Genomic DNA, 22,203 nt, shown 5'->3' with positions numbered 1-22,203 from the left:
TATGTGGAAGTGAGCAACAGACTGGTGCTAAAGACAAAGTTTTTCTGCCCTCTTCCCTCAAGGGGGCAGCTGTAGACTCTTCTCTTCCAGTGATGTTGATCCCCTTCTTAGTACATGAAGATGGTTTTGTGTGCAGGGCACTCCATGAGCCCCATTTTCTCCCCTCTCTCCTCTCCCTCTCCAGGTTCCCTGGTCCAGGCAGTGCTGACTCAATTGGACCCAAAGTTGGTGAACCTGGGAGACACCATGCAGATCACCTGCTCCGGGGGTAGCTACGCTTATGGCTGGTACCAGCAGAAAACCCCTGGCAGTGCCCCTGTCACCGTGATCTATGACAATACCAAGAAACCCTCAGACATCCCTTCTCAATTCTCTGGTTCCAAATCTGGCTCCACAGCCACGTAAACCATCACTGGGGTCTAAGCTGAGGATGAGGCCGTCTATGACTCTGGAAGCCACGACAGCAGTGCTAGTGCTGGTATAGTGACACAGAGCAATGTGGAAGTGAGGGACAGGCCACAGCTAGAAATGGAGGCTTTCTACACTTCTCCTCCAGTGCTCAGCAGGGCTGTGGGGATGAGGCTGGTTTCTGGCCCCTCTGCCTGACCACAGCTGTAAGTATCCTCCCTTTCATGCCCCAGTGCCCTAGGGAGGTTGTCTGGAGCTGGGCTGGACTCAAGTCATCAACCATGGTCCGGGCCTAATCCCTGCTCCACCGTTTGTGGTATTCAGCCTCCCCTTTTCTGGCAGGTGTCCTTGCAAGGCAGTGGGGCTCTGGCCATGGGCTATGTGTTCAGGGTTGTCAATGCCTCGGTGTTTTAAGAGCCTCCAGGTTTGGGTTTGTCCAGCTACTATGGGGTGAGGGTTGTGCGTGTGGGGCACTCGCTGAGCCCCATTTTCTCTCCTCTCTCCTCTCCCTCTCCAGGTTTCCTGGTCCAAGCAGCGCTGACTCAGTCGGAGCCGAAGTCGGTGAACCCGGGAGACACCGTGCAGATCACCTGCTCCGGGGGTAGTGGCGGCTATGCCTGGTTCCAGCAGAAGACCCCTGCCATTGACCCTGTCACCGTGATTTACTACAACACCAACAGACCCTCGGATATCCCTTCTCGATTCTCTGGTTCCAAATCTGGCTCCACAGCCACGTTAACTATCACAGGGGTCCAAGCCGAGGATGAGGCCGTCTATTACTGTGGGAGCTACGAAAGCAGCTATGTTGGTATTACACTGTCACAGCGCAATGGGGAAGTGATACAAAAACCTCCTGCCATCACAGGAGCAGCTGGCTCCCTGCTGTCCCCTCAGATGGTGGCGCACGTCCCCATCTCATTACTGCCCTTGCAGCTCTGTGCTGCAAGTGGCTGTGCCTGCTGTCCCTGGTCTGCCCTCCCACAGAACCCCAGGGTTGTGCTCATCCCTCAGGGATGGGATGGCACCAGCAGCACCTTCCCTGCCCCAAACTGCTGAGCCCTGGTACCCCTGTGCTCCCAGGCTGCTCCCCGGGCCCTGAAGGGCATCACTGCAGGGGCTCAGCCTGCAGAAAGCACCAAGAGACCACAATTTTTGGATCGCTAAAGAGCCAGGTCAAAGCTTCATCTTCAGAACATGACAGGAGATGTTTTGTGTGGCCACTCTATGAGGCTGCAGGGGCAGCTCAGGGCTGGCAATGGGGAAGTGATAAAAAACCTTCTGCCATCACATGAGCAGCTGGCTCCCTGCTGTCCTCTTGGAGGGTCGCACAAGTCCCCATCACAGCACTTCCCTTGGGGCCCAAACCTGAAGGTGGCCGTGCCTCATCTACCCTCCAAAAGAGCCCTAAGGCTCTGCCCATCTCTCAGGGAAGGGATGGCCCCAGGAGACCGATCCCTGCCCCATGCTGCAGGACCCAGCTGTTGCGAGTAGCATCAGCTATGGCTGGTACTAGCACAAGACCTCTGGCACAGTCCCTGCCTCCGTGATCTATAGCAAAACAACAGTCCCTCGGGAATGCCTTCACAATTCTCTGGTTCCACATCTGGCACCACAAACACGTTAACCATCACTAGGGTCCAAGCCGAGGACGAGGCTGTCTATTTCTGTGGTGCCTGGGATGGCAGCGCTGGTCACGGCGAGTCCCAGCAATGGGGAAGTGAGAGGCCAAGCTGCTGTGGTACCAGGGCCCCTCGGGTGCCTGCTGCTGCAGCTTGGGCCTGGTCTAGGGCCAGGAAATGCCCCCGTGAGCTGGGTCCTGCTGTGTGGCACGTGCCCCGTTCCTGCACAACCCCTCTGTGCTGCCTGCAGGAGCCAGGGCAGAGGAGCAGCAGAGTAAGGGGGAAGCGCAGGTGCTGGGGCTGGGGAAAGCCCCAGACGGCTGGGGCTGGCGCTGAGCTGGAGATCGTCTCCTCCCACCCTGCTCCACGCTGGGCCGGCTGCTGCCGCCTGCCCAGGGCCTGTCCCGTCTTGGTGTGAAGGCCTCCAAGATGGAGGCTCGGCACTGTGGTGGTTTTACTCGAGCGGACAGCCGAGACCCACCACAACCGCTGTCTCAGCCCCCCGCCCCTTCAAAGAGGAAGGGGGAGAAACTACAACACAATGAGCTCAAGGTTTGAGATGAGAGTGATTTCATAGAATCATAGAATATCCCGAGTTGGAAGGGACCCGTGAGGGTCATCAAGTCCAACTCTTGGCACTGCACGGGTCTACCCAAAAGTTTAGACCATGTCATTAAGTGCACAGCCCAAATGCTTTTGAAATTCAGACAGGCTTGGTGCAGTGACTACGTCCCTGGGGAGCCTGCTGCAGTGTGCAACCACCCTCTCGGTGAAGATCCTCTTCCTGATGTCCAGCCTAAACGTCCCCTGCCTCAGCTTAACACTGTTACAGCAGGTCCTATCACTGGTGTTTACAGAGAATAGGTCACCTGCCTCTCCACTCCTGCTCAAGAGGAAGTTGTAGACTGCGATGAGGTCCCCCCTCAGCCACCTCTTCTCCAGGCTGAACAGGCCCAGCTCCCTCAGCCGCTCCTCATGCGTCTTCCCCTCTAGGCCCTTCACCATCTTCGTCGCCCTCCTCTGGACGCCTTCCAACAGTTTAATGTCCTTCGTGTACTGTGGTGCGCAGAACTGCACGCAGTACCAGAGGTGAGGCCGCACTAGCGTAGAGTGGAGCAGGAGAATCACCTCCCTTGACCGACTGCAGATGTTGTGCTTGATGTATCCCAGGATAGGGTTCTCCCTCCAGGCTGCCAGGAACGGGCACGTAGTGATAGGACAAGGGGTGATGGTGCTAAACTGATACCAGGCAGATTTAGAGTAGATACCAGGAAGGAATTGCTTACTCGGTGGCGGTGAGGCTCTGCAACAGGCTGCCCAGAGAAGCTGTGGCTGCCCGATCCCTGAAGAGCCCAAGGCCAGGCTGCACAGGCCTTTAGGACACCTGGTGTGATGGGATGCGGCGTGCCCATGGCAGGAGGCTGGAGTAGGTGGGCGGTAAGGTCCCTTCCTACCCAAACCATGCGGTGATTCTGTGATACCCCGTTTGTCAGCCTGTTCCCGTTGCCTCTTGTGCCAGTGCCTGTTGCCTCCGGGAAGCGCCTGTCTCCATTTCCTTGGTGCCCCTGCAGGAGCGGTCCCTCTCACCATGGGTTTAAGAGGGAGTCGGGGTCCGCGGCACAGCCCCGTCGGCGTGGGGACGCGCAGCTGGTGGGATCTCGACATTGCCTGGGCCCCTCTCCTCCTCACAGTGCTCGCCCACACCTCAGATGCCCTGGACACACTCACTGCGCCCGGCCGGGCCCTTTGGGCTGCTGCGCGCTGAGGGCTGTGCGTGTGGGGCACTCGCTGACCCCGTTTTCTCCCCTCTCTCGTCTCCCTCTCCAGGTTCCGTGGTCCAGGCAGCAACTACTCAGCCGGCCTCGAAGACAGTGAACCCAGGAGACAACGTGGAGATCACCTGCTCCGGGGGTAATGCTGATAGTAATGGCAAATATTGGTATGGCTGGTACCAGCAGAAGACCCCTGGCACTGGCCCTGTCACCGTCATCTATGGCAATGACAAGAGACCCTCAGGCATCCCTTCACGATTCTCTGCGTCCACATCTGGCTCCACAAACATGTTAACCATCACTGGGGTCCAAGCTGAGGATGAGGCTGTCTATTACTGTGGTGGCTACGGTGGTGGTCTTAAATTGGCACAGTGACACAGCGCAATGGGGAAGTGATACAAAAACCTCCTGCCATCACTGGAGCAGCTGGCTCCCTTCTGTCCCCTCAGATGGCACAGGTCCGTGACTCAGCAGTACCCTTGGGGCTCACTGGTGCAAGTGGCTGTGCCTGGTCTCTCTGCCCTGCACTCCCGCAGAGCCCCAGGACTCTGCCCATCCCTCAGGGATATGGGATGCCTGCAGGAGCTCCATCACAGCCCCAAGCCGCAGGGCACAGGTAACCCTGTGCCCCCAGGCTGCTCCCGGGGCCCTGATGGCTGCCTCCCTTCCCAGCTACAGCCACTGCCCTGGGGCATCCCTGCAGGTACTCAGCACACAGAAAGCACGAAGAGACCACAATGTGTGGATCACTAAAGAGCCAGGTCAAAGCTTCACCTTCAGACCATGACAGGAGATGTTTTGTGTGGATGCTGTACGAGGCTGCAGGGGCAGCTCAAGGCTGGCCGTTTTCTGCTCCATCATGCCCCACAAGGACAGACCCCTGAGCTGCTGCAGCACTGGCTGTGTTTGCCCAGTGCCAGAGCTTTGGGCTCATGCTGGGTCTGTGCAGGATCTCCAGCCTGCTCCTGGGGGACCTGGGCAGCCCCTGGCCCTGGTCCCTGCCCCAGCCACGTCCCCAGGGCCAAAAGAACTGCCCAGGCCCCTGCTCCTGTTCTCATCCTGCTCCCTAACCCCAGCACCGGGGCTACCTCTGGGTGTGAGGGTGAGGGCTCCTGCACATCACCAGTTCCTGAATGTCCTGTGTAGGGACATTTGCTGCATTCCTGTGAGCATGCTGGAGCAGAGGGATAAGGGATCTGTAAGGGAAGTTAGAGGGGCATGGGTGCAGTCCTGTCCACAGCCCTGTTCCCAGGACCTTGGTACACTGTGGGAGGGATGGGCAGAGCAGCACCGAGCACCCTGCAGCCCTGGGGGAGATCTGCACTTTGCTAACAGCCCCACTCCCTGCCCCACATGCTGCTGCCCTTGCCTTCTGCATGTCAAGCTGCCCAGGGCACTGGGGTGGCAGATACCAACCAGATGAGGAGCTAGGAAGCAAGGAAGCAGGGGCTGTGCTGCGGCCCTTTCCCAGCCCCCTGGCACAGGCTTTCCCCATGGCAGAGCACAGTTGGTTGCCATCAGACCCTGTGGCTGCTCCCCATGGCAGTTCTCTGGAAGCATTAGTCCTTCCAGCCCAGCACGGGCCCCTCCATTCCAGCTCTCCCCAGCTGTTTGGCCTTGTAGCCACAGGAGCTGGGGCGGGGGCTCCGTGTGCACCACTTCTGGGCCTGGGTGCTGCCACGTGTCCCCGGCACGAGGCCGGGGACAACCCCCCTGTGCCTGCGGTGGAGGGGCCAGGCGGGGAGGTGGGGATCGAGGCGCGGGACGTGGCCGAGAGCGCAGGGCCGCATTTGCATGGAGGGGCCGTGCTGCAGCCGGGTGGGGGTTTAAGAGGGAGTCGGGGTCCGCGGCACAGCCCCGTCGGCGTGGGGACGTGCAGCTGGTGGGATCTCGCCATGGCCTGGGCCCCTCTCCTCCTCGCGGTGCTCGCCCACACCTCAGGTGCCCTGGACACACTCGCTGCGCCCAGCCAGGCCCTTTGGGCAACGGGGCCCTGGCCTCGTTCCCCTGCTGTGTGCGGAGGGCTGTGTGTGTGGGGAACTAGCTGAGCCCCATTTTCTCTCCTCTCTCCTCTCCCTCTCCAGGTTCCCTGGTCCAGGCAGCGCTGACTCAGTTGGAGCCGAAGTCGGTGAACCTGGGAGGCACCGTGCAGATCACCTGCTCCGGGGGTGGTACCTACTATGGCAGTTGGTATTATGGCTGGTTCCAGCAGAAGACCCCTGGCAGTGCCCCTGTCACCGTGATTTGCTACAACACCAACAGACCCTCAGGCATCCCTTCTCGATTCTCTGGTTCCACATCTGGCTCCGTGTCCACTTTAACCATCACTGGGGTCCAAGCTGAGGATGAGGCCGTCTATTACTGTGGGAGCTTCGAAAGCAGCTATGTTGGTATCACAGTGTCACAGCACAATGGGGAAGTGATACATAAACCTCCTGCCATCACAGGAGCAGCTGGCTCCCTGCTGTCCCCTCAGACGGTGGCGCACGTCCCCATCTCATTACTGCCCTTGCTGCTCTGTGCTGCAAGTGGCTGTGCCTGCTGTCCCTGGTCTGCCCTCCCACAGAACCCCAGGGTTGTGCTCATCCCTCAGGGATGGGATGGCCCCAGCAGCACCTTCCCTGCCCCAAACTGCAGGGCTCTGGTACCCCTGTGCTCCCAGGCTGCTCCCTGGTCCCTGAAGGCTGCCTCCCTGCCCTAGGGCATCACTGCAGGGGCTCAGCCTGCAGAAAGCAGCAAGAGACCACAACGTGTGGATCGCTAGAGAGCCAGGTCAGAGCTTCACCTTCAGAACATGACAGGAGTTATTTTGTGTGGCCACTGTATGAGGCTGCAGGGGCAGCTCAGGGCTGGCAATCGGGAAGTGATACAACAACCTTCTGCCACTGCAGGAGCAGCTGGCTCCCTGCTGTCCCCTCCGATTGTAGCGCAGGTCCCTGACTCAGCACTTGCCTTGGGGCCCAGTGCTGCAGGTGGCCGTGCCTGCTGTCCCTGCTCTACCCTCCAAAAGAGTCGCAAGGCTGTGCCTATCCCTCAGGGACGGGATGGCCCCAGCAGACCCATCCCTGACCCATAGTACAGGACGCAGCTGATGGGATTATCAACCACTATGGCTGGTACTAGTGAAAAACCCGTGGCACTGGCCCTGTGTCCATGATGTGTAGCAATGACAAGAAACCCTCAGGCATCACTTCACGATTCTCTGGTTCCACATCTGAAACCACGAACACGTTAACCATCAATAGGGTCCAAGCCAAGGATGACCCCGTCTATCTTGTTCCCAGGACCTTGGTACACTGTGGGAGGGATGGGCAGAGCAGCACCGATGAGGCCGTCCACAGTCTGTGGATCACTTTAGTGATCCACACATTGTGGTCTCTTGGTGCTTTCTGCAGTCTGAGTCCCTGCAGAGATGCCCCAGGGCAGTGGCTGTACCCGGGCAGGGAGGCAGCCGTCAGGGCCCAGGGAGCAGCCTGGGAGCACCGGGGTACAAGGGCCCTGCAGTTTGGGGCAGGGAAGGGGCTGCTAGGGCCATCCCTTCCTTGAGGGAAGGCGCTGAACCTTGGGGTTCTGCGGGAGGGCAGATCAGATAGACCAGTTACAGCCACTTGCAGCGTCTGCGGCACAGCCCCGTCGGCGTGGGGACGCGCAGCTGGTGGGGTCTTGCCAAGAAGGCCCCTGGCAGTGCCCCTGTCACCGTGATCTATAGCAATGACAAGAGACCCTCGGGCATCCCTTCACGATTCTCTGGTTCGAAATCTGGCTCCACAGCCACGTTAACCATCACTGGCGTCCAAGCCGAGGACGAGGCCGTCTATTACTGTGGGAACTACGACAGCAGTGCTAGTGCTGGCACAGTGACACAGCGCAATGGGGAAGTGATGCAAAAACCTCCTGCCATCACAGGAGCAGCTGGCTCCCTGCTGTCCCCTCAGATGGTGGCACAGGTCTCCATCTTAGCACACGCCTTGGGCCCAGTGCTGCAGGTGGCTGTGCCTGTTGTCCGTGTTCTGCCCTCCTGCAAAGCCCCAGGGTTTTGCCCTTCCCACAGGGACAGGATGGCCCCAGGAGACCGATCCCTGCCCCATGCTGCAGGACCCAGCTGTTGCGAGTAGCATTAGCTATGGCTGGTACCAGCAGAAGACCTCTGGCACATTCCCTGTCTCCGTGATCTATAGCAATACAACAGTCCCTCGGGAATGCCTTCACGATTCTCTGGTTCTACGTCTGGCACCACAAACACGTTAACCATCACTGGGGTCCAAGCCGAGGACGAGGCCGTCTATTTCTGTGGTGCCTGGGATGGCTGCGCTGGTCACGGCGAGTCCCAGCAATGGGGAAGTGAGAGGCCAAGCTGCTGCGGTACCAGGGCCCCTCGGGTGCCTGCTGCTGCAGCTTGGTCCTAGTGTAGGGCCAGGAAATGCCCCCGTGAGCTGGGTCCTGCTGTGTGGCACGTGCCCCGTTCCTGCACAACCCCTCTGTGCTGCCTGCAGGAGCCAGGGCAGAGGAGCAGCAGAGTAAGGGGGAAGCGCAGGTGCTGGGGCTGGGGAAAGCCCCAGACGGCTGGGGCTGGCTCTGAGCTGGAGATCGTCTCCTCCCACCCTGCTCCACGCTGGGCTGGCTGCTGCCGCCTGCCCAGGGCCTGTCCCGTCTTGGTGTGAAGGCCTCCAAGATGGAGGCTCGGCACTGTGGTGGTTTTACTCGAGCGGGCAGCCGAGCCCCACCACAACCGCTGTCTCAGCCCCCCGCCCCTTCAAAGAGGAAGAGGGAGGAAATACAAGACAAAGAGTTTGAGGTTGAAATGAGAATTATATTTAATTTAATTTAAGAGAGTTTAATTAAAAAGAAAGCGAATGTGGAGTAAAAGAAACAAAAGAATCAACAAGGCCATGCGAAAGCACATGGAGAAAGGAAAAATATTATCCCCTACTTCCCCTCAACTCATAATTTTCGGCCACGTCCTGGGAAGCAGGGCCTCAAAATGCGTAGCGGTTGTTCAGGAGGACAGCCCCCTCCCCACCAGAGCCCCCTGTTTATTGCTGAGTGAGACATCAGGAGCTATGGGATATCCCTTTGGTTGGGTTAGGTCAGCTGCCCTGGCGATGTCCCCTCCCTATCCCTTGCCCACCCCAAGCCTGCTGGCTCTTGGGGGCTTGGAGGAAGTCCTGATGCTGTGCCAGCACTATGCAGCAAGAGGCATCACACTGGAGTGATACCAGTGCTGTTTCTGCTACGAGTGCAGAGCACAGCACTGTGTGGGCTGCTGCAGGGAAAGGTGACTCCAGCTCAGACAGACCCAACACAGGCAGCTCTTCAGGACAGGTGTTGCATGCATTTCACGGGCCTCGCAGCAAAAAGGCTTTTTGCTCCATTGGACAGAGTTCGACCAAAACGATCAGCGGGCTGGAGCACCTCTCCTGCAAGGAAAGGCTGAGGGAGCTGGGCTTGTTTAGCTTGGAGAAGAGAAAGCTCTGGGGAGGCCTTGTTGCGGCCTTTCAGCATTTGGGGGCGACTTATAGGAAACAAGGAGACAGATATTTTAGAGGGGCACGTAGTGATAGGACAAGGGGTGATGGTGTTAAACTGATAGCAGGAAGATTTAGAGTAGATACCAGGAAGGAATTGTTCACTCAATGGTGGTGAGGCTCTGCAACAGGCTGCCCAGAGAAGCTGTGGCTGCCCCATCCCTGAAGAGCCCAAGGCCAGGCTGGACGGGCCTTTGGGACACCCGGTGTGGTGGGAGGCGGCGTGCCCATGGCAGGAGGCTGGGGGAGGTGGGCGGTAAGGTCCCTTCCCACCCAAACAACGCGGTGATTCTGTGATACCCCATTTGTCAGCCTGTGCCCGTTGCCTCTCGTGCCTGTTGCCTCTGGGAAGCGCCTGTCTCCATTTCCTTGGTGCCCCTGCAGGAGCGGTCCCTCAACTAAGACACCTGCTGGCCTCTTGCTCTTGGGGCTGACAAACGCCAGCTGTCCCCGTACGAGCGGCACTATGAGCCCTACGCCATCCTCGGGGCTCCTGCTAACGCAGCCGCGGCCACTGGCGGCCTCCTTAACCCAAGGCACTTTGCTGGCCCCGGTGTGCTGGGGGTCCTGCCAGTCCCTGGGGCCTCTTCTGTTGAGCCGCTGCCACCTGCTCTGCCCCTGTGTGCCTGGGTAGGCACCGGCTGTGTTGGGGAAAAGCAGCAGCAGCCACGGACATGTAAAGCTGTGTGAGGGGAAGATGGGGCAATGGGGTGCTGAGACCGGAGGTGTCTGCACCTCACAGCGGTGCTGTGGGAGCTGTGAGCGCTGCGTAGTACCCATAGTACCCGTAGTACCCGCCAGCGCCTGTGTCCCTGCTCTCCCTGTCTGCTTGGTTACATGAGTGCAGGGCCCCGTCTGAGGCAAGGGGCTGTGTGCGAGCGCTTTGTGCCTGGGTGCTGCCACGTGTCCTCGGCACGAGGCCAGGGACAACCCCCCTGTGCCTGCCGTGGAGGGGCCGGGCAGGGAGGTGGGGAGCGAGGCGCAGGACGTGGCCGAGAGCGCAGGGCCGCATTTGCATGGAGGGGCCGTGCTGCGGATGGGTAGGGGTTTAAGAGGGAGTCGGGGTCCGCGGCACAGCCCCGTCGGCGTGGGGACTCGCAGCTGGTGGGATCTCGCCATGGCCTGGGCCCCTCTCCTCCTCGCGGTGCTCGCCCACACCTCAGGTACCCTGGACACACTCGCTGCGCCCGGCCGGGCCCTTTGGGCTGCTGCGCGCTGAGGGCTGTGCGTGTGGGGCACTCGCTGACCCCGTTTTCTCCCCTCTCTTGTCTCCCTCTCCAGGTTCCCTGGTCCAGGCAGCGCTGACTCAGCCGGCCTCGAAGTCGGTGAACCCAGGAGACACCGTGCAGATTACCTGCTCCGGGAGTAGCAACTACTACGGCTGGTACCAGCAGAAGACCCCTGGCAGTGCTCCTGTCACCGTGATCTATGGTGACAGCAACAGACCCTCGGGCATCCCTTCTCGATTCTCTGGTTCGAAATCTGGCTCCACAGCCACATTAACCATCACTGGGGTCCAAGCCGAGGACGAGGCCGTCTATTACTGTGGGAGCTACGACAGCAGTGCTAGTGCTGACACAGTGACATAGCGCAATGGGGAAGTGATACAAAAACCTCCTGCCATCACAGGAGCAGCTGGCTCCCTGCTGTCCCCTTAGATGGTGGCACAGGTCTCCGTCTCAGCACTTGCCTTGGGGCCCAGTGCTGCCGGTGGCAGTGCCTGCTGTCCCTGCTCTGCCCTCCCGCAAAGCCCCAGGGCTGTGCCCATCCCTCAGGGACAGGATGGCCCCAGCAGCCCCGTCCCTGCCCCACGCTGCAGGACCCAGCTGCTGGGAGTAGCAAGAGCTATGGCTGGTAATCGTACAAGACCCCTGGCACTGACCCTGTCACCGTGATCTATGATAGCATAAAGAAAAACTCTGGCATCCCTTCACGACTGTCTGGTTCCAAATCTGGCACCACAAACACGTTAACTGTCACTGTGGTCCAAGCTAAGGATGAGGCTGTCTATTACTGTGGTGCCTGGGATGGCTGCAGTGATGTCAGTGCATATGGGGCACTCACAGAGCCCCGTTTTCTCCCCTCTCTTCTCTTCCTCTCCAGGTTCCCTGGTCCAGGCAGTGCTGAGTCAGCCGGCCACAAAGACGGCGAACCTGGGAGACACCGTGCAGATCACGTGCTCCGGGGGTAGCGACTACTATGGCTGGTACCAGCGGAAGACCCCTGGCAGTGGTCCTGTCGCCACAATCTATAGTGACACCAACAGATCCTTGGGCATCCATTCACGATTCTCTGGTTCCAAATCTGGCTACACGGCCACATTAACCATCAGTGAGGCATAAGATGAGGAGAAGGCCGTCTATTACTGTGCTAGCTGGGACAGCGGTATTAGTGCTGGTATAGTGACACAGGGTAATTTGGAAGTGAGGGACAGGCCACAGCTAGAAATGGAGGCTTTTTGCCCTTGACCCTCAGGGCTGAGCAGGGCTTTGGCGCTGTGACATGTTCCTGGCCCCTCTGCATTACCAGAACTGTGAGTTTCGTGAATCACTGAGCCCCATTTTTTCCCCTCTCTCCTCTCTGTCTCTAGGTTCCCTGGTCCAGGCAGCGCTGACTCAGCCGGATTCAAAATCAGTGAACCAAGGAGAAAAAAACAAAACAACAATTATGTTGCACACAGTATCTGGGAGAGTGTGTGGAGTGATGAACAGCCTTGCAGGCACCAAGGTCAGTGAAGAAGGAGGGCGAGAGGTGCTACAGGCTCCAGAGCAGACGTCCCCTGTGGCCTGTGGAGAGACCATGGTGCAGCAGGCCGCCCCCCTGCAGCCCATGGAGTACCACAGTGGAGCAGGTTCCACGCTGCAGCCCGTGGAGGAGAACACGGTGGAGCAGGTGGACCTGCCCCGGTGCAGGCTGTGGCCTGTGAAGGACCCCTACCAGAGCAGATTCCGGGCCGGAGCTGTACCCGTGGAGAGGAGCCCACACAGGAGCAGGTGATGTGGCAGGAGCTGCTGCCCCTGGGGGACCCAGGTTGGAGCAGTTTGCTCCTGAGGGATGGACCCCGTGGTACGGACCCATAGCTGGAGCAGTTCTGGAAGAGCTGCTGCCTGTGGGCAGCCCACACTGGATCAGTTCATCAAGGACTGCATCCCGTGGGAGGGACCCCACAGCACAGGGGATGAGAGTGACCGAGAAGGAGTGGTGGAGAAGCGCTATAGACTGACCATAACCCCCGTTCCTCTGTTCCACTGCGCTGCTTGGGGGTGGAGGTGGAAGAGAGCGGATGGAGGGAAGATCACAGAATCACAGAATCACAGAATCATAGAATCACAGAATCACAGAACTGTAGGGGTTGGAAGGGTCCTCGAAAGATCATTGGGTCCAACCCCCCTGCCAAAGCATGTTCCTCAGAGCAGGCTGCCCAGGTAGGTGTCCAGACAGGCCTTGAATATCTCCAGAGAAGGAGCCTCCACAGTCTCCCTAGGCAGTCTGTTCCAATGCTCCATCACCCTCACCGTGAAGAAGTTCTTTTGCATGTCAGTGCGGAACTTCCTGTGCTCTAACTTGCAGCCATTGCCCCTTGTTCTATCCCCATAAACCACTGAGAAGAGGTTGGCTACATCCTTCTGTCCCCCACCCCTCAGATATTTATATACATTGAGGAGATCCCCTCTCAGTCTTCTCTTCTCCAGGCTGAACAGACCCAGGTCTCTCAGCCTTTCTTCATAGGGAAGATGCTCCAGCTCCCATATCATCTTTGTGGCCCTCCGCTGGACTCTTTCCAGGAGATCCCTGTCTTTCTTGTACCGGGGAGCCCAGAACTGGACACAGTACTCCAGGTGAGGCCTGACCAGGGCAGAGTAGAGGGGGAGGATCACCTCCCTTCACCTGCTGGCCACGCTCCTTCTAATGCACGCCAGGATCCCATTGGCCCTCTTGGCCACAAGGGCACAGTGCTGGCTCATGGTCAGCCTGTCGTCCACCAGGACCCCCAGGTCCTTCTCCTCAGAGCTCCTCTCCAGCAGGTCATCCCCCAGCCTGTACTGATACTTCGGGCTGTTCCTTCCCAGGTGCAGGACTCTACACTTGCTCTTATTAAATCTCATTTGGTTTCTTCCTGCCCATCTCTCCAGCCGGTCCAGGTCTCGCTGAATGGCAGCACAGCCTTCTGGCGTGTCGGCCACTCATCCCAGCTTTGTGTAATCGGCATACTTGCTGAGGGCAGTGCGTGTGGGGCACTCACTGAGCCCTTTTTCTCCCCTCTCTCCTTTCCCTCTCCAGGTTCCCTGGTCCAGGCAGCGCTGACTCAGTCGGACCCAAAGTCGGTGAACCCAGGCGACACCGTGCAGATCACCTGCTCCGGGAGTAGCAACTACTATGGCTGGTTCCAGCAGAAGACCCCTGGCAGTGCCCCTGTCACCGTGATCTATGACAACACCAAGAGACCCTCGGGCATCCCCTCACGATTCTCTGCTTCCACATCTGGCTCCGTGTCCACGTTAACCATCACTGGGGTCCAAGCCAAGGACGAGGCCATCTATTACTGTGCGAGCAGCTACAGTAGTGATGGATTTAAATTGAAACAGTGACATAGTGCAATGGGGAAGTGATACAAAAACCTTCTGCCATTGCAGGAGAAGCTGGCTCCCTGCTGTCCCGTCAGATGGTGGCGCAAGTCCCTGACTCAGCACTTCCCTTAGGGCCCAGTGCTGCCGGTGGCCGTGCCTGCTGTCCCTGCTCTGCCCTACAAAAGAGTCCTAAGGCTGTGCCTATCCCTCAGGGACGGGATGGCTGCAGCAGCCCCATCCCTGACCCACGTTGCAGGACCCAGCTGCTGGGAGGAGCAACAGCTACAGGTGGTACCAGCAGAAGACACAGGCACTGGCCCTGTCACCATGATCTACCACAACAACAAGAGACCCCTGGAAGCCCTTCATGGTTCTCTGCTTCCACATCTGGCACCACAAACACGTTAACCATCACTGGGGTCCAAGCCGAGGACAAGGCCGTCTATTTCTGTGGTGCCTGGGATGGCAGCGCTGGTCACGGCGAGTCCCAGCAATGGGGAAGTGAGAGGCCAAGCTGCTGTGGTACCAGGGCCCCTCGGGTGCCTGCTGCTGCAGCTTGGGCCTGGTGTAGGGCCAGAAAATGCCCCCGTGAGCTGGGTCCTGCTGTGTGGCATGTGCCCCGTTCCTGCACAACCCCTCTGTGCTGCCTGCAGGAGCCAGGGCAGAGGAGCAGCAGAGTAAGGGGGAAGCGCAGGTGCTGGGGCTGGGGAAAGCCCCAGACAGCTGGGGCTGGCGCTGAGCTGGAGATCGTCTCCTCCCACCCTGCTCCACGCTGGGCCGGCTGCTGCCGCCTGCCCAGGGCCTGTCCTGTTTTGGTGTGAAGGCCTCCAAGATGGAGGCTCGGCACTGTGGTGGTTTTACTCGAGCGGACAGCCGAGCCCCACCACAACCGCTGTCTCAGCCCCCCGCCCCTTCAAAGAGGAAGAGGGAGAAAATACAAGACAAAGAGCTCAAGGTTTGAGATACAGATAATTTCATAGAATCATAGAATATCCCGAGTTGGAAGGGACCCTTGAGGATCATCAAGTCCAACTCCTGACACCGCACAGGTCTACCCAAAAGTTTAGACCATGTCATTAAGTGCACAGCCCAAACGCTTTTGAAATTCAGTCAGGCTTGGTGCAGTGACTACGTCCCTGGGGAGCCTGCTGTAGTGTGCAACCACCCTCTCGGTGAAGAACCTCTTCCTGATGTCCAGCCTAAACGTCCCCTCCCTCAGCTTAACACTGTTACAGCAGGTACTATCACTGGTGTTTACAGAGAATAGGTCACCTGCCTCTCCACTCCTGCTCAAGAGGAAGTTGTAGACTGCAATGAGGTCCCCCCTCAGCCTCCTCTTCTCCAGGCTGAACAGGCCCAGCACCCTCAGCCGCTCCTCATAGGTCTTCCCCTCTAGGCCCTTCACCATCTTCGTCGCCCTCCTCTGGACGCTGTCCAACAGTTTAATGTCCTTTGTGTACTGTGGTGCCCAGAACTGCACACAGTACCCGAGATGAGGCCGTACCAGCGTAGAGTGGAGCAGGAGAATCACCTCCCTTGACCGACTGGCGATGTTGTGCTTGATGTATCCCAGGATAGGGTTCTCCCTCCTGGCTACCAGGAAGAGGCACATATTGATAGGACAAGGGGTGATGGTGTTAAACTGATACAAGGCAGATTTAGAGTAGATACCAGGAAGGAATTGTTCACTCAATGGCGGTGAGGCTCTGCAACAGGCTGCCCAGAGAAGCTGTGGCTGCCCCATCCCTGAAGAGCTCAAGGCCAGACTGGACGGGCCTTTGGGACACCCGGTGTGGTGGGAGGTGGCGTGCCCATGGCAGGGGGCTGGGAAAGGTGGGTGGTAAGGTCCCTTCCCACCCAAACCATGCGGTGATTCTGTGATTCCTAGTTTGTCAGCCTGTGCCCATTGCCTCTAATGCCTGTTGCCTCCGGGAAGCGCCTGTCTCCATTTCCTTGGTGCCCCGGAAGGAGCGGTCGCCTCAGCTAAGACACCTGCTGGCCTCTTGCTCTCGGGGCTGACAAAAGCCAGCTGTCCCCATGAGAGCGGTGGTCTGAGCCCTACGCCATCCTCGGGGCTCCTGCTAACGCAGCCGCGGCCACTGGCGGCCTCCTTAACCCAAGGCACTTTGCTGGCCCCGCTGTGCTGGGGGTCCTGCCAGTCCCTGGGGCCTCTTCTGTTGAGCTGCTGCCACCTGCTCAGCCCGTGTGCCTGGGCAGGCACCGGCTGTGTTGGGGAAAAGCAGCAGCGGCCACGGACATGTAAAGCTGTGTGAGGGGAAGATGGGGCAATGGGGTGCTGAGGCCGGAGGTGTCTGCACCTCACAGCGGTGCTGTGGGAGCTGTGAGCGCTGCGTAGTACCCATAGTACCTGTAGTACCCGCCAGCCCCTGTGTCCCTGCTCTCCCTGTCTGCTTGGTTACATGAGTGCAAGGCCCCGTCTGAGGCAAGGGGCTGTGTGCGAGTGCTTTGCGCCTGGGTGCTGCCACGTGTCCCCAGCACGAGGCCGGGGACAACACCCCTGTGCCTGTGGTAGAGGGGCCGGGCGGGGAGGTGGTGAGCGAGGTGCGGGACGTGGCCGAGAGCGCGGGGCCGCATTTGCATGGAGGGGCTGTGCTCCGGCCGGGCGGGGGTTTAAGAGGGTGTCGGGGTCCGCGGCACAGCCCTGTCGGTGTGGGGACGCGCAGCTGGTGGGATCTCGCCATGGCTGGGCCCCTCTCCTCGCGGTGCTCGCCCACACCTCAGGTGCCCTGGACACACTCGCTGCGCCCGGCCGGGCCCTTTGGGCTGCTGCGCGCTGAGGGCTGTGCGAGTGGGGCACTCGCTGATCCCTTTTACTCCCCTCTCTCCTCTCCCTCTCCAGGTTCCCTGGTCCAGGCAGCAACTACTCAGCCGGCTTATAAGACAGCGAACCCAGGAGACAACGTGGAGATCACCTGCTCCGGGGGTAGCGCTGATAGTAATGGCAAATATTGGTATGGCTGGTTCCAGCAGAAGACCCCTGGCACTGGCCCTGTCACCGTCATCTATAGCAACGACAAGAGACCCTCAGGCATCCCTTCAAGATTCTCTGCGTCCACATCTGGCTCCACAAACATGTTAACCATCACAGGGGTCCAAGCCGACGACGAGGCCGTCTATTACTGTGGTAGCTGGGACAGCAGTGCTAGTGCTGGCACAGTGACACAGAGCAATGAGAAATGATACAAAAACCTTCTGCCATTGCATGAGCAGCTGGCTCCCTGCTGTCCTCTTGGAGGGTCGCACAAGTCCCCATCACAGCACTTCCCTTGGGGCCCAAACCTGAAGGTGGCAGTGCCTGCTGTCCCTGATCTACCCTCCAAAAGAGCCCTAAGGCTCTGCCCATCCCTCAGTGACGGGATGGCCCCAGCAGACCCATCCCTGCCCCATGCTGCAGGACCCAGCTGTTGGGAGTAGCCTCAGCTACGGCTGGTACCAGCAGAAGACCTCTGGCACAGTCCCTATCTCCGTGATCTATAGTAATACAACAGTCCCTCGGGAATGCCTACATGATTCTCTGGTTCCATATCTGGCACCACAAACACGTTAACTATCACTGGGGTCCAAGCCGAGGACGAGGCCGTCTATTTCTGTGGTGACTGGGATGGCAGTACTAAATTGTCACAGTGACATAGAGCAATGGGGAAGTGATACAAAAACCTCCTACCATCACAGGAGCAGTTGTCTCCCTGCTGTCCCCTCAGATGGTGGCACAGGTCTCCATCTTAGCACATGCCTTGGGGCCCAGTGCTGCCGGTGGTCGTGCCTGCTGTCCCTGCTCTGCCCTCCAAAAGAGTCCCAAGGCTGTGCCTATCCCTCAGGGACGGGATGGCCCCAGCAGCCCCATCCCTGACCCATGTTGCAGGACCCAGCTTCTGGGAGGAGCAACAGCTACAGGTGGTACCAGCAGAAGACACAGGCACTGGCCCTGTCACCATGATCTACCACAACAACAAGAGACCCCTGGAAGCCCTTCATGGTTCTCTGTTTCCACATCTGGCACCACAAACACGTTAACCATCACTGGGGTCCAAGCCGAGGACGAGGCTGTCTATTTCTGTGGTGCCTGGGATGGCAGCGCTGGTCACGGCGAGTCCCAGCAATGGGGAAGTGAGAGGCCAAGCTGCTGTGGTACCAGGGCCCCTCGGGTGCCTGCTGCTGCAGCTTGGGCCTGGTGTAGGGCCAGGAAATGCCCCCGTGAGCTGGGTCCTGCTGTGTGGCACGTGCCCCGTTCCTGCACAACCCCTCTGTGCTGCCTGCAGGAGCCAGGGCAGAGGAGCAGCAGAGTAAGGGGGAAGCGCAGGTGCTGGGGCTGGGGAAAGCCCCAGACGGCTGGGGCTGGCACTGAGCTGGAGATCGTCTCCTCCCACCCTGCTCCACGCTGGGCCGGCTGCTGCCGCCTGCCCAGGGCCTGTCCTGTCTTGGTGTGAAGGCCTCCAAGATGGAGGCTCGGCACTGTGGTGGTTTTACTCGAGCGGACAGCCGAGCCCCACCACAACCGCTGTCTCAGCCCCCCGCCGCTTCAAAGAGGAAGGGGGAGAAGTTACAACACAATGAGCTTGAGGTTGAGATGAGAATTGTTTAATTACAGAGAAAGGGAATGGCAAATAAATGAAAGAAATGAATCAACACGGCCACACAAAAGCACAGAGAGAAAGGAAAAATATTATCCCCTACTTCCCCTCAATGAGAGATGTTCATCCACATCCTGGAAAGCAGGGTCTCAAAATGCGTAGCGGTTGTTCAGGACGACAGTCCCCTCCCCACCAGAGCCCCCTGTTTATTGCTGAGTGAGACATCAGGAGCTATGGGATATCCCTTTGGTTGGGTTAGGTCAGCTGCCCTGGCGATGTCCCCTCCCTATCCCTTGCCCACCCCAAGCCTGCTGGCTCTTGGGGGCTTGGAGGGAGTCCTGATGCTGTGCCAGCACTATGAAGCAAGAGGCATCACACTGGAGTGATACCAGTGCTGTTTCTGCTACGAGTGCAGAGCACAGCACTGTGTGGGCTGCTACAGAGAAAGGTGACTCCAGCCCAGACAGACCCAACACAGGCAGCTCTTCAGGACAGGCATTGCAAGCGTTTCACGGGCCTCGCAGCAAAAAGGCTTTTTACTCCATTGGACAGAGTTCGACCAAAACGATCAGCGGGCTGGAGCACCTCTCCTGCAAGGAAAGGCTGAGGGAGCTGGGCTTGTTTAGCTTGGAGAAGAGAAAGCTCTGGGGAGGCCTTGTTGCGGCCTTTCAGCATTTGGGGGCGACTTATAGGAAATATGCAGGTAGACATTTTAGAGGGGCATGTAGTGATAGGACGAGGTGTTAAACTCATAGCAGGCAGATTTAGGGTAAATACCAGGAAAGAATTGTTCACTCAATGGCGGTGAAGCTCTGCAACTGGCTGCCCAGAGAAGCTGTGGCTGCCCCATCCCTGAAGAGCCCAAGGCCAGGCTGGACAGGCCTTTGGGACACCCGGTGTGGTGCGAGGCGGCGTGCCCATGGCAGGGGGCTGGGGAAGGTGGGCGGTAAGGTCCCTTCCTACCCAAACCATGCGGTGATTCTGTGATACCCCGTTTGTCAGCCTGTGCCCGTTGCCTCTCGTGCCTGTTGCCTCTGGGAAGCGCCTGTCTCCATTTCCTTGGTGCCCCTCCAGGAGCGGTCCCTCAGCTAAGACACCTGCTGGCCTCTTGCTCTCGGGGCTGACAAACGCCAGCCATCCCTGTGCGAGCGGCACTCTGAGCCCTTTGCCATCCTCGGGGCTCCTGCTAACGCAGCCGCGGCCACTGGCGGCCTCCTTAACCCAAGGCACTTTGCTGGCCCCGCTGTGCTGGGGGTCCTGCCAGTCCCTGGGGCCTCTTCTGTTGAGCCGCTGCCACCTGCTCTGCCCCTGTGTGCCTGGGCAGGCACCGGCTGTGTTAGGGAAAAGCAGCAGCGGCCACGGACATGTAAAGCTGTGTGAGGGGAAGATGGGGCAATGCGGTGCTGAGACCCCAGGTGTCTGCACCTCACAGCGGTGCTGTGGGAGCTGTGAGCGCTGCGTAGTACCCATAGTACCCATAGTACCCGACAGCGCCTGTGTCCATGCTCTCCCTGGCTGCTTGGTTACATGAGTGCAGGGCCCCGTCTGAGGCAAGGGGCTGCGTGCGAGCGCTTTGCGCCTGGGTGCTGCCACGTGTCCCCAGCACGAGGCCGGGGACAACACCCCTGTGCCTGCGGTGGAGGGGCCGGGCGGGGAGGTGGCGAGTGAGGTGCGGGACGTGGCCGAGAGCGCGGGGCCGCATTTGCATGGAGGGGCTGTGCTCCGGCCGGGCGGGGGTTTAAGAGGGAGTCAGGGTCCATGGCACAGCCCTGTCGGCGTGGGGACTCGCAGCTGGTGGGATCTCGCCATGGCCTGGGCCCCTCTCCTCCTCGCGGTGCTCGCCCACACCTCAGGTGCCCTGGACACACTCGCTGCGCCCGGCCGGGCCCTTTGGGCTGCTGCGCGCTGAGGGCTGTGCGAGTGGGGCACTCGCTGAGCCCATTTTCTCCCCTCTCTCCTCTCCCTCTCCAGGTTCCCTGGTCCAGGCAGGAACTACTCAGCCGGCTTATAAGACAGCGAACCCAGGAGACAACGTGGAGATCACCTGCTCCGGGGGTAGCGCTGATAGTAATGGCAAATATTGGTATGGCTGGTTCCAGCAGAAGACCCCTGGCACTGGCCCTGTCACCGTCATCTATAGCAACGACAAGAGACCCTCAGGCATCCCTTCAAGATTCTCTGCGTCCACATCTGGCTCCACAAACACGTTAACCATCACAGGGGTCCAAGCCGACGACGAGGCCGTCTATTACTGTGGTGGCAACAATGCTGGTTTTAAATAGACACAGTGACACAGAGCAATGGGGAAATGATACAAAAACCTCCTGCCATCACAGGAGCAGCTGGCTCACTGCTCTCCCCTCAGATGGCACAGGTCCGTGACTCAGCAATGCCCTTGGGGCCCCCTGCTGCACGTGGCTGAGGATGGTCTCTCTGCTCTGCCGTCCCGCTGAACCCCAGGGCTATACCCATCCTTAAGGAATGGGATGGCCACAGAATCCCTGTCCCTGCCCCAAACTCTCTTTAGGTACCTCTGTGCTCCCAGGCTGCTCCCCGGGCCCTGATGGCTGCCTCCCTGCCCGGCTACAGCCACTGCCCTGGGGCATCACTGCAGGGACTCAACCTTCTGAAAGCACCAAGAGACCACAATGTGTGGATCACTAAAGAGCCAGGTCAAAGCTTCACCTTCAGACCATGACAGGGGAAGTTTTGTGTGGATGCTGTACGAGGCTGCAGGGGCAGCTCAAGGCTGGCCGTTTTCTGCTCCATCATGCCCCACAAGGACAGACCCCTGAGCTGCTGCAGCACTGGCTGTGTTTGCCCAGTGCCAGAGCTTTGGGCTCATGCTGGGTCTGTGCAGGATCTCCAGCCTGCCCCTGGGGGACCTGGGCAGCCCCTGGCCCTGGTCCCTGCCCCAGCCACATCCTCAGGGCCAAAAGGACTGCCCAGGACCCTGCTCCTGTCATCATCCTGCTCCCTAACCCCAGCACCGGGGCTACCTCTGGGTGTGAGGCTAAGGGCTCCTGCACATCACCGGTTCCTGAATGTCCTGTGTAGGGACATTTGCTGCATTCCTGTGAGCATGCTGGGGCAGAGGGATAAGGGATCTGTGGGGGAAGTTAGAGGGGCATGGGTGCAGTCCTGTCCCCAGCCCTGTTCCCAGGACCTTGGTACACTGTGGGAGGGATGGGCAGAGCAGCACCGAGCACCTGCAGCCCTGGGGGAGATCTGCACTTTGCTAACAGCCCCACTCCCTGCCCCACATGCTGCTGCCCTTGCCTTCTGCATGTCAAGCTGCCCGGGACTCTGGGGTGGCAGATACCAACCAGATGAGGAGCTAGGAAGCAAGGAAGCAGGGGCTGTGCTGCGGCCCTTTCCCAGCCCCCTGGGACAGGCTTTCCCCATGGCAGAGCCCAGTTTGGTGCCATCAGACCCTGTGGATGCTCCCCATGGCAGTTCTCTGGCAAGGATTAGTCCTTCCAGCCCAGCACGGGCACTGTCTCCTCGGCCGTGTGGTCCCCTTAGCCCCTCCATTCCAGCTCTCCCCGGCTGTTTGACCTCGTAGCCACAGGAGCTGGGGCGGGGGCTCCGTGTGCACCACTTCTGGGCCTGGGTGCTGCCACGTGTCCCCAGCACAAGGCTGGGGACAATCCCCCTGTGCCTGCGGTGGAGGTGGGAAGCGAGGCGCGGGACGTGGCCAAGAGCGCGGGGCCGCATTT

General features: G+C 59.4%; 1 protein-coding gene across 34 annotated transcripts in view; it reads left to right on the top strand.

Moving 5' to 3' along the window:
• The window catches only part of IGLL1 (immunoglobulin lambda like polypeptide 1), a 56,236-nt gene that overhangs the window by 12,256 nt on the left and 21,777 nt on the right, over nt 1–22,203 (top strand). For 8 of the 34 annotated variants that reach the window (XM_084539310.1, XM_084539298.1, XM_084539290.1 and 5 more), the window contains exon 1: nt 20,255–20,337. The exons of 7 other annotated variants lie outside the window; for them this stretch is intronic. In XM_084539310.1, coding sequence (XP_084395436.1) covers nt 20,292–20,337 — 46 coding nt within the window. In that variant the 5' untranslated portion in view covers nt 20,255–20,291. Of the gene's footprint in view, nt 1–925; nt 1,217–3,854; nt 4,155–5,658; nt 5,741–5,883; nt 6,190–10,387; nt 10,488–10,605; nt 10,894–13,605; nt 13,888–16,752; nt 17,059–20,254; nt 20,338–20,455; nt 20,756–22,203 lie in introns of those variants that run through there. 19 more of the 34 variants (XM_084539286.1, XM_084539287.1, XM_084539276.1 and 16 more) reach the window with 17 other exon arrangements.

This window comes from Aythya ferina, assembly GCF_964211825.1.
Source record: "Aythya ferina genome assembly, chromosome: 17".
NCBI lineage: Eukaryota > Metazoa > Chordata > Aves > Anseriformes > Anatidae > Aythya > Aythya ferina.
Note: the sequence above shows the minus strand (reverse complement) of the source record. Positions and strands in the feature narration are given on the sequence as shown.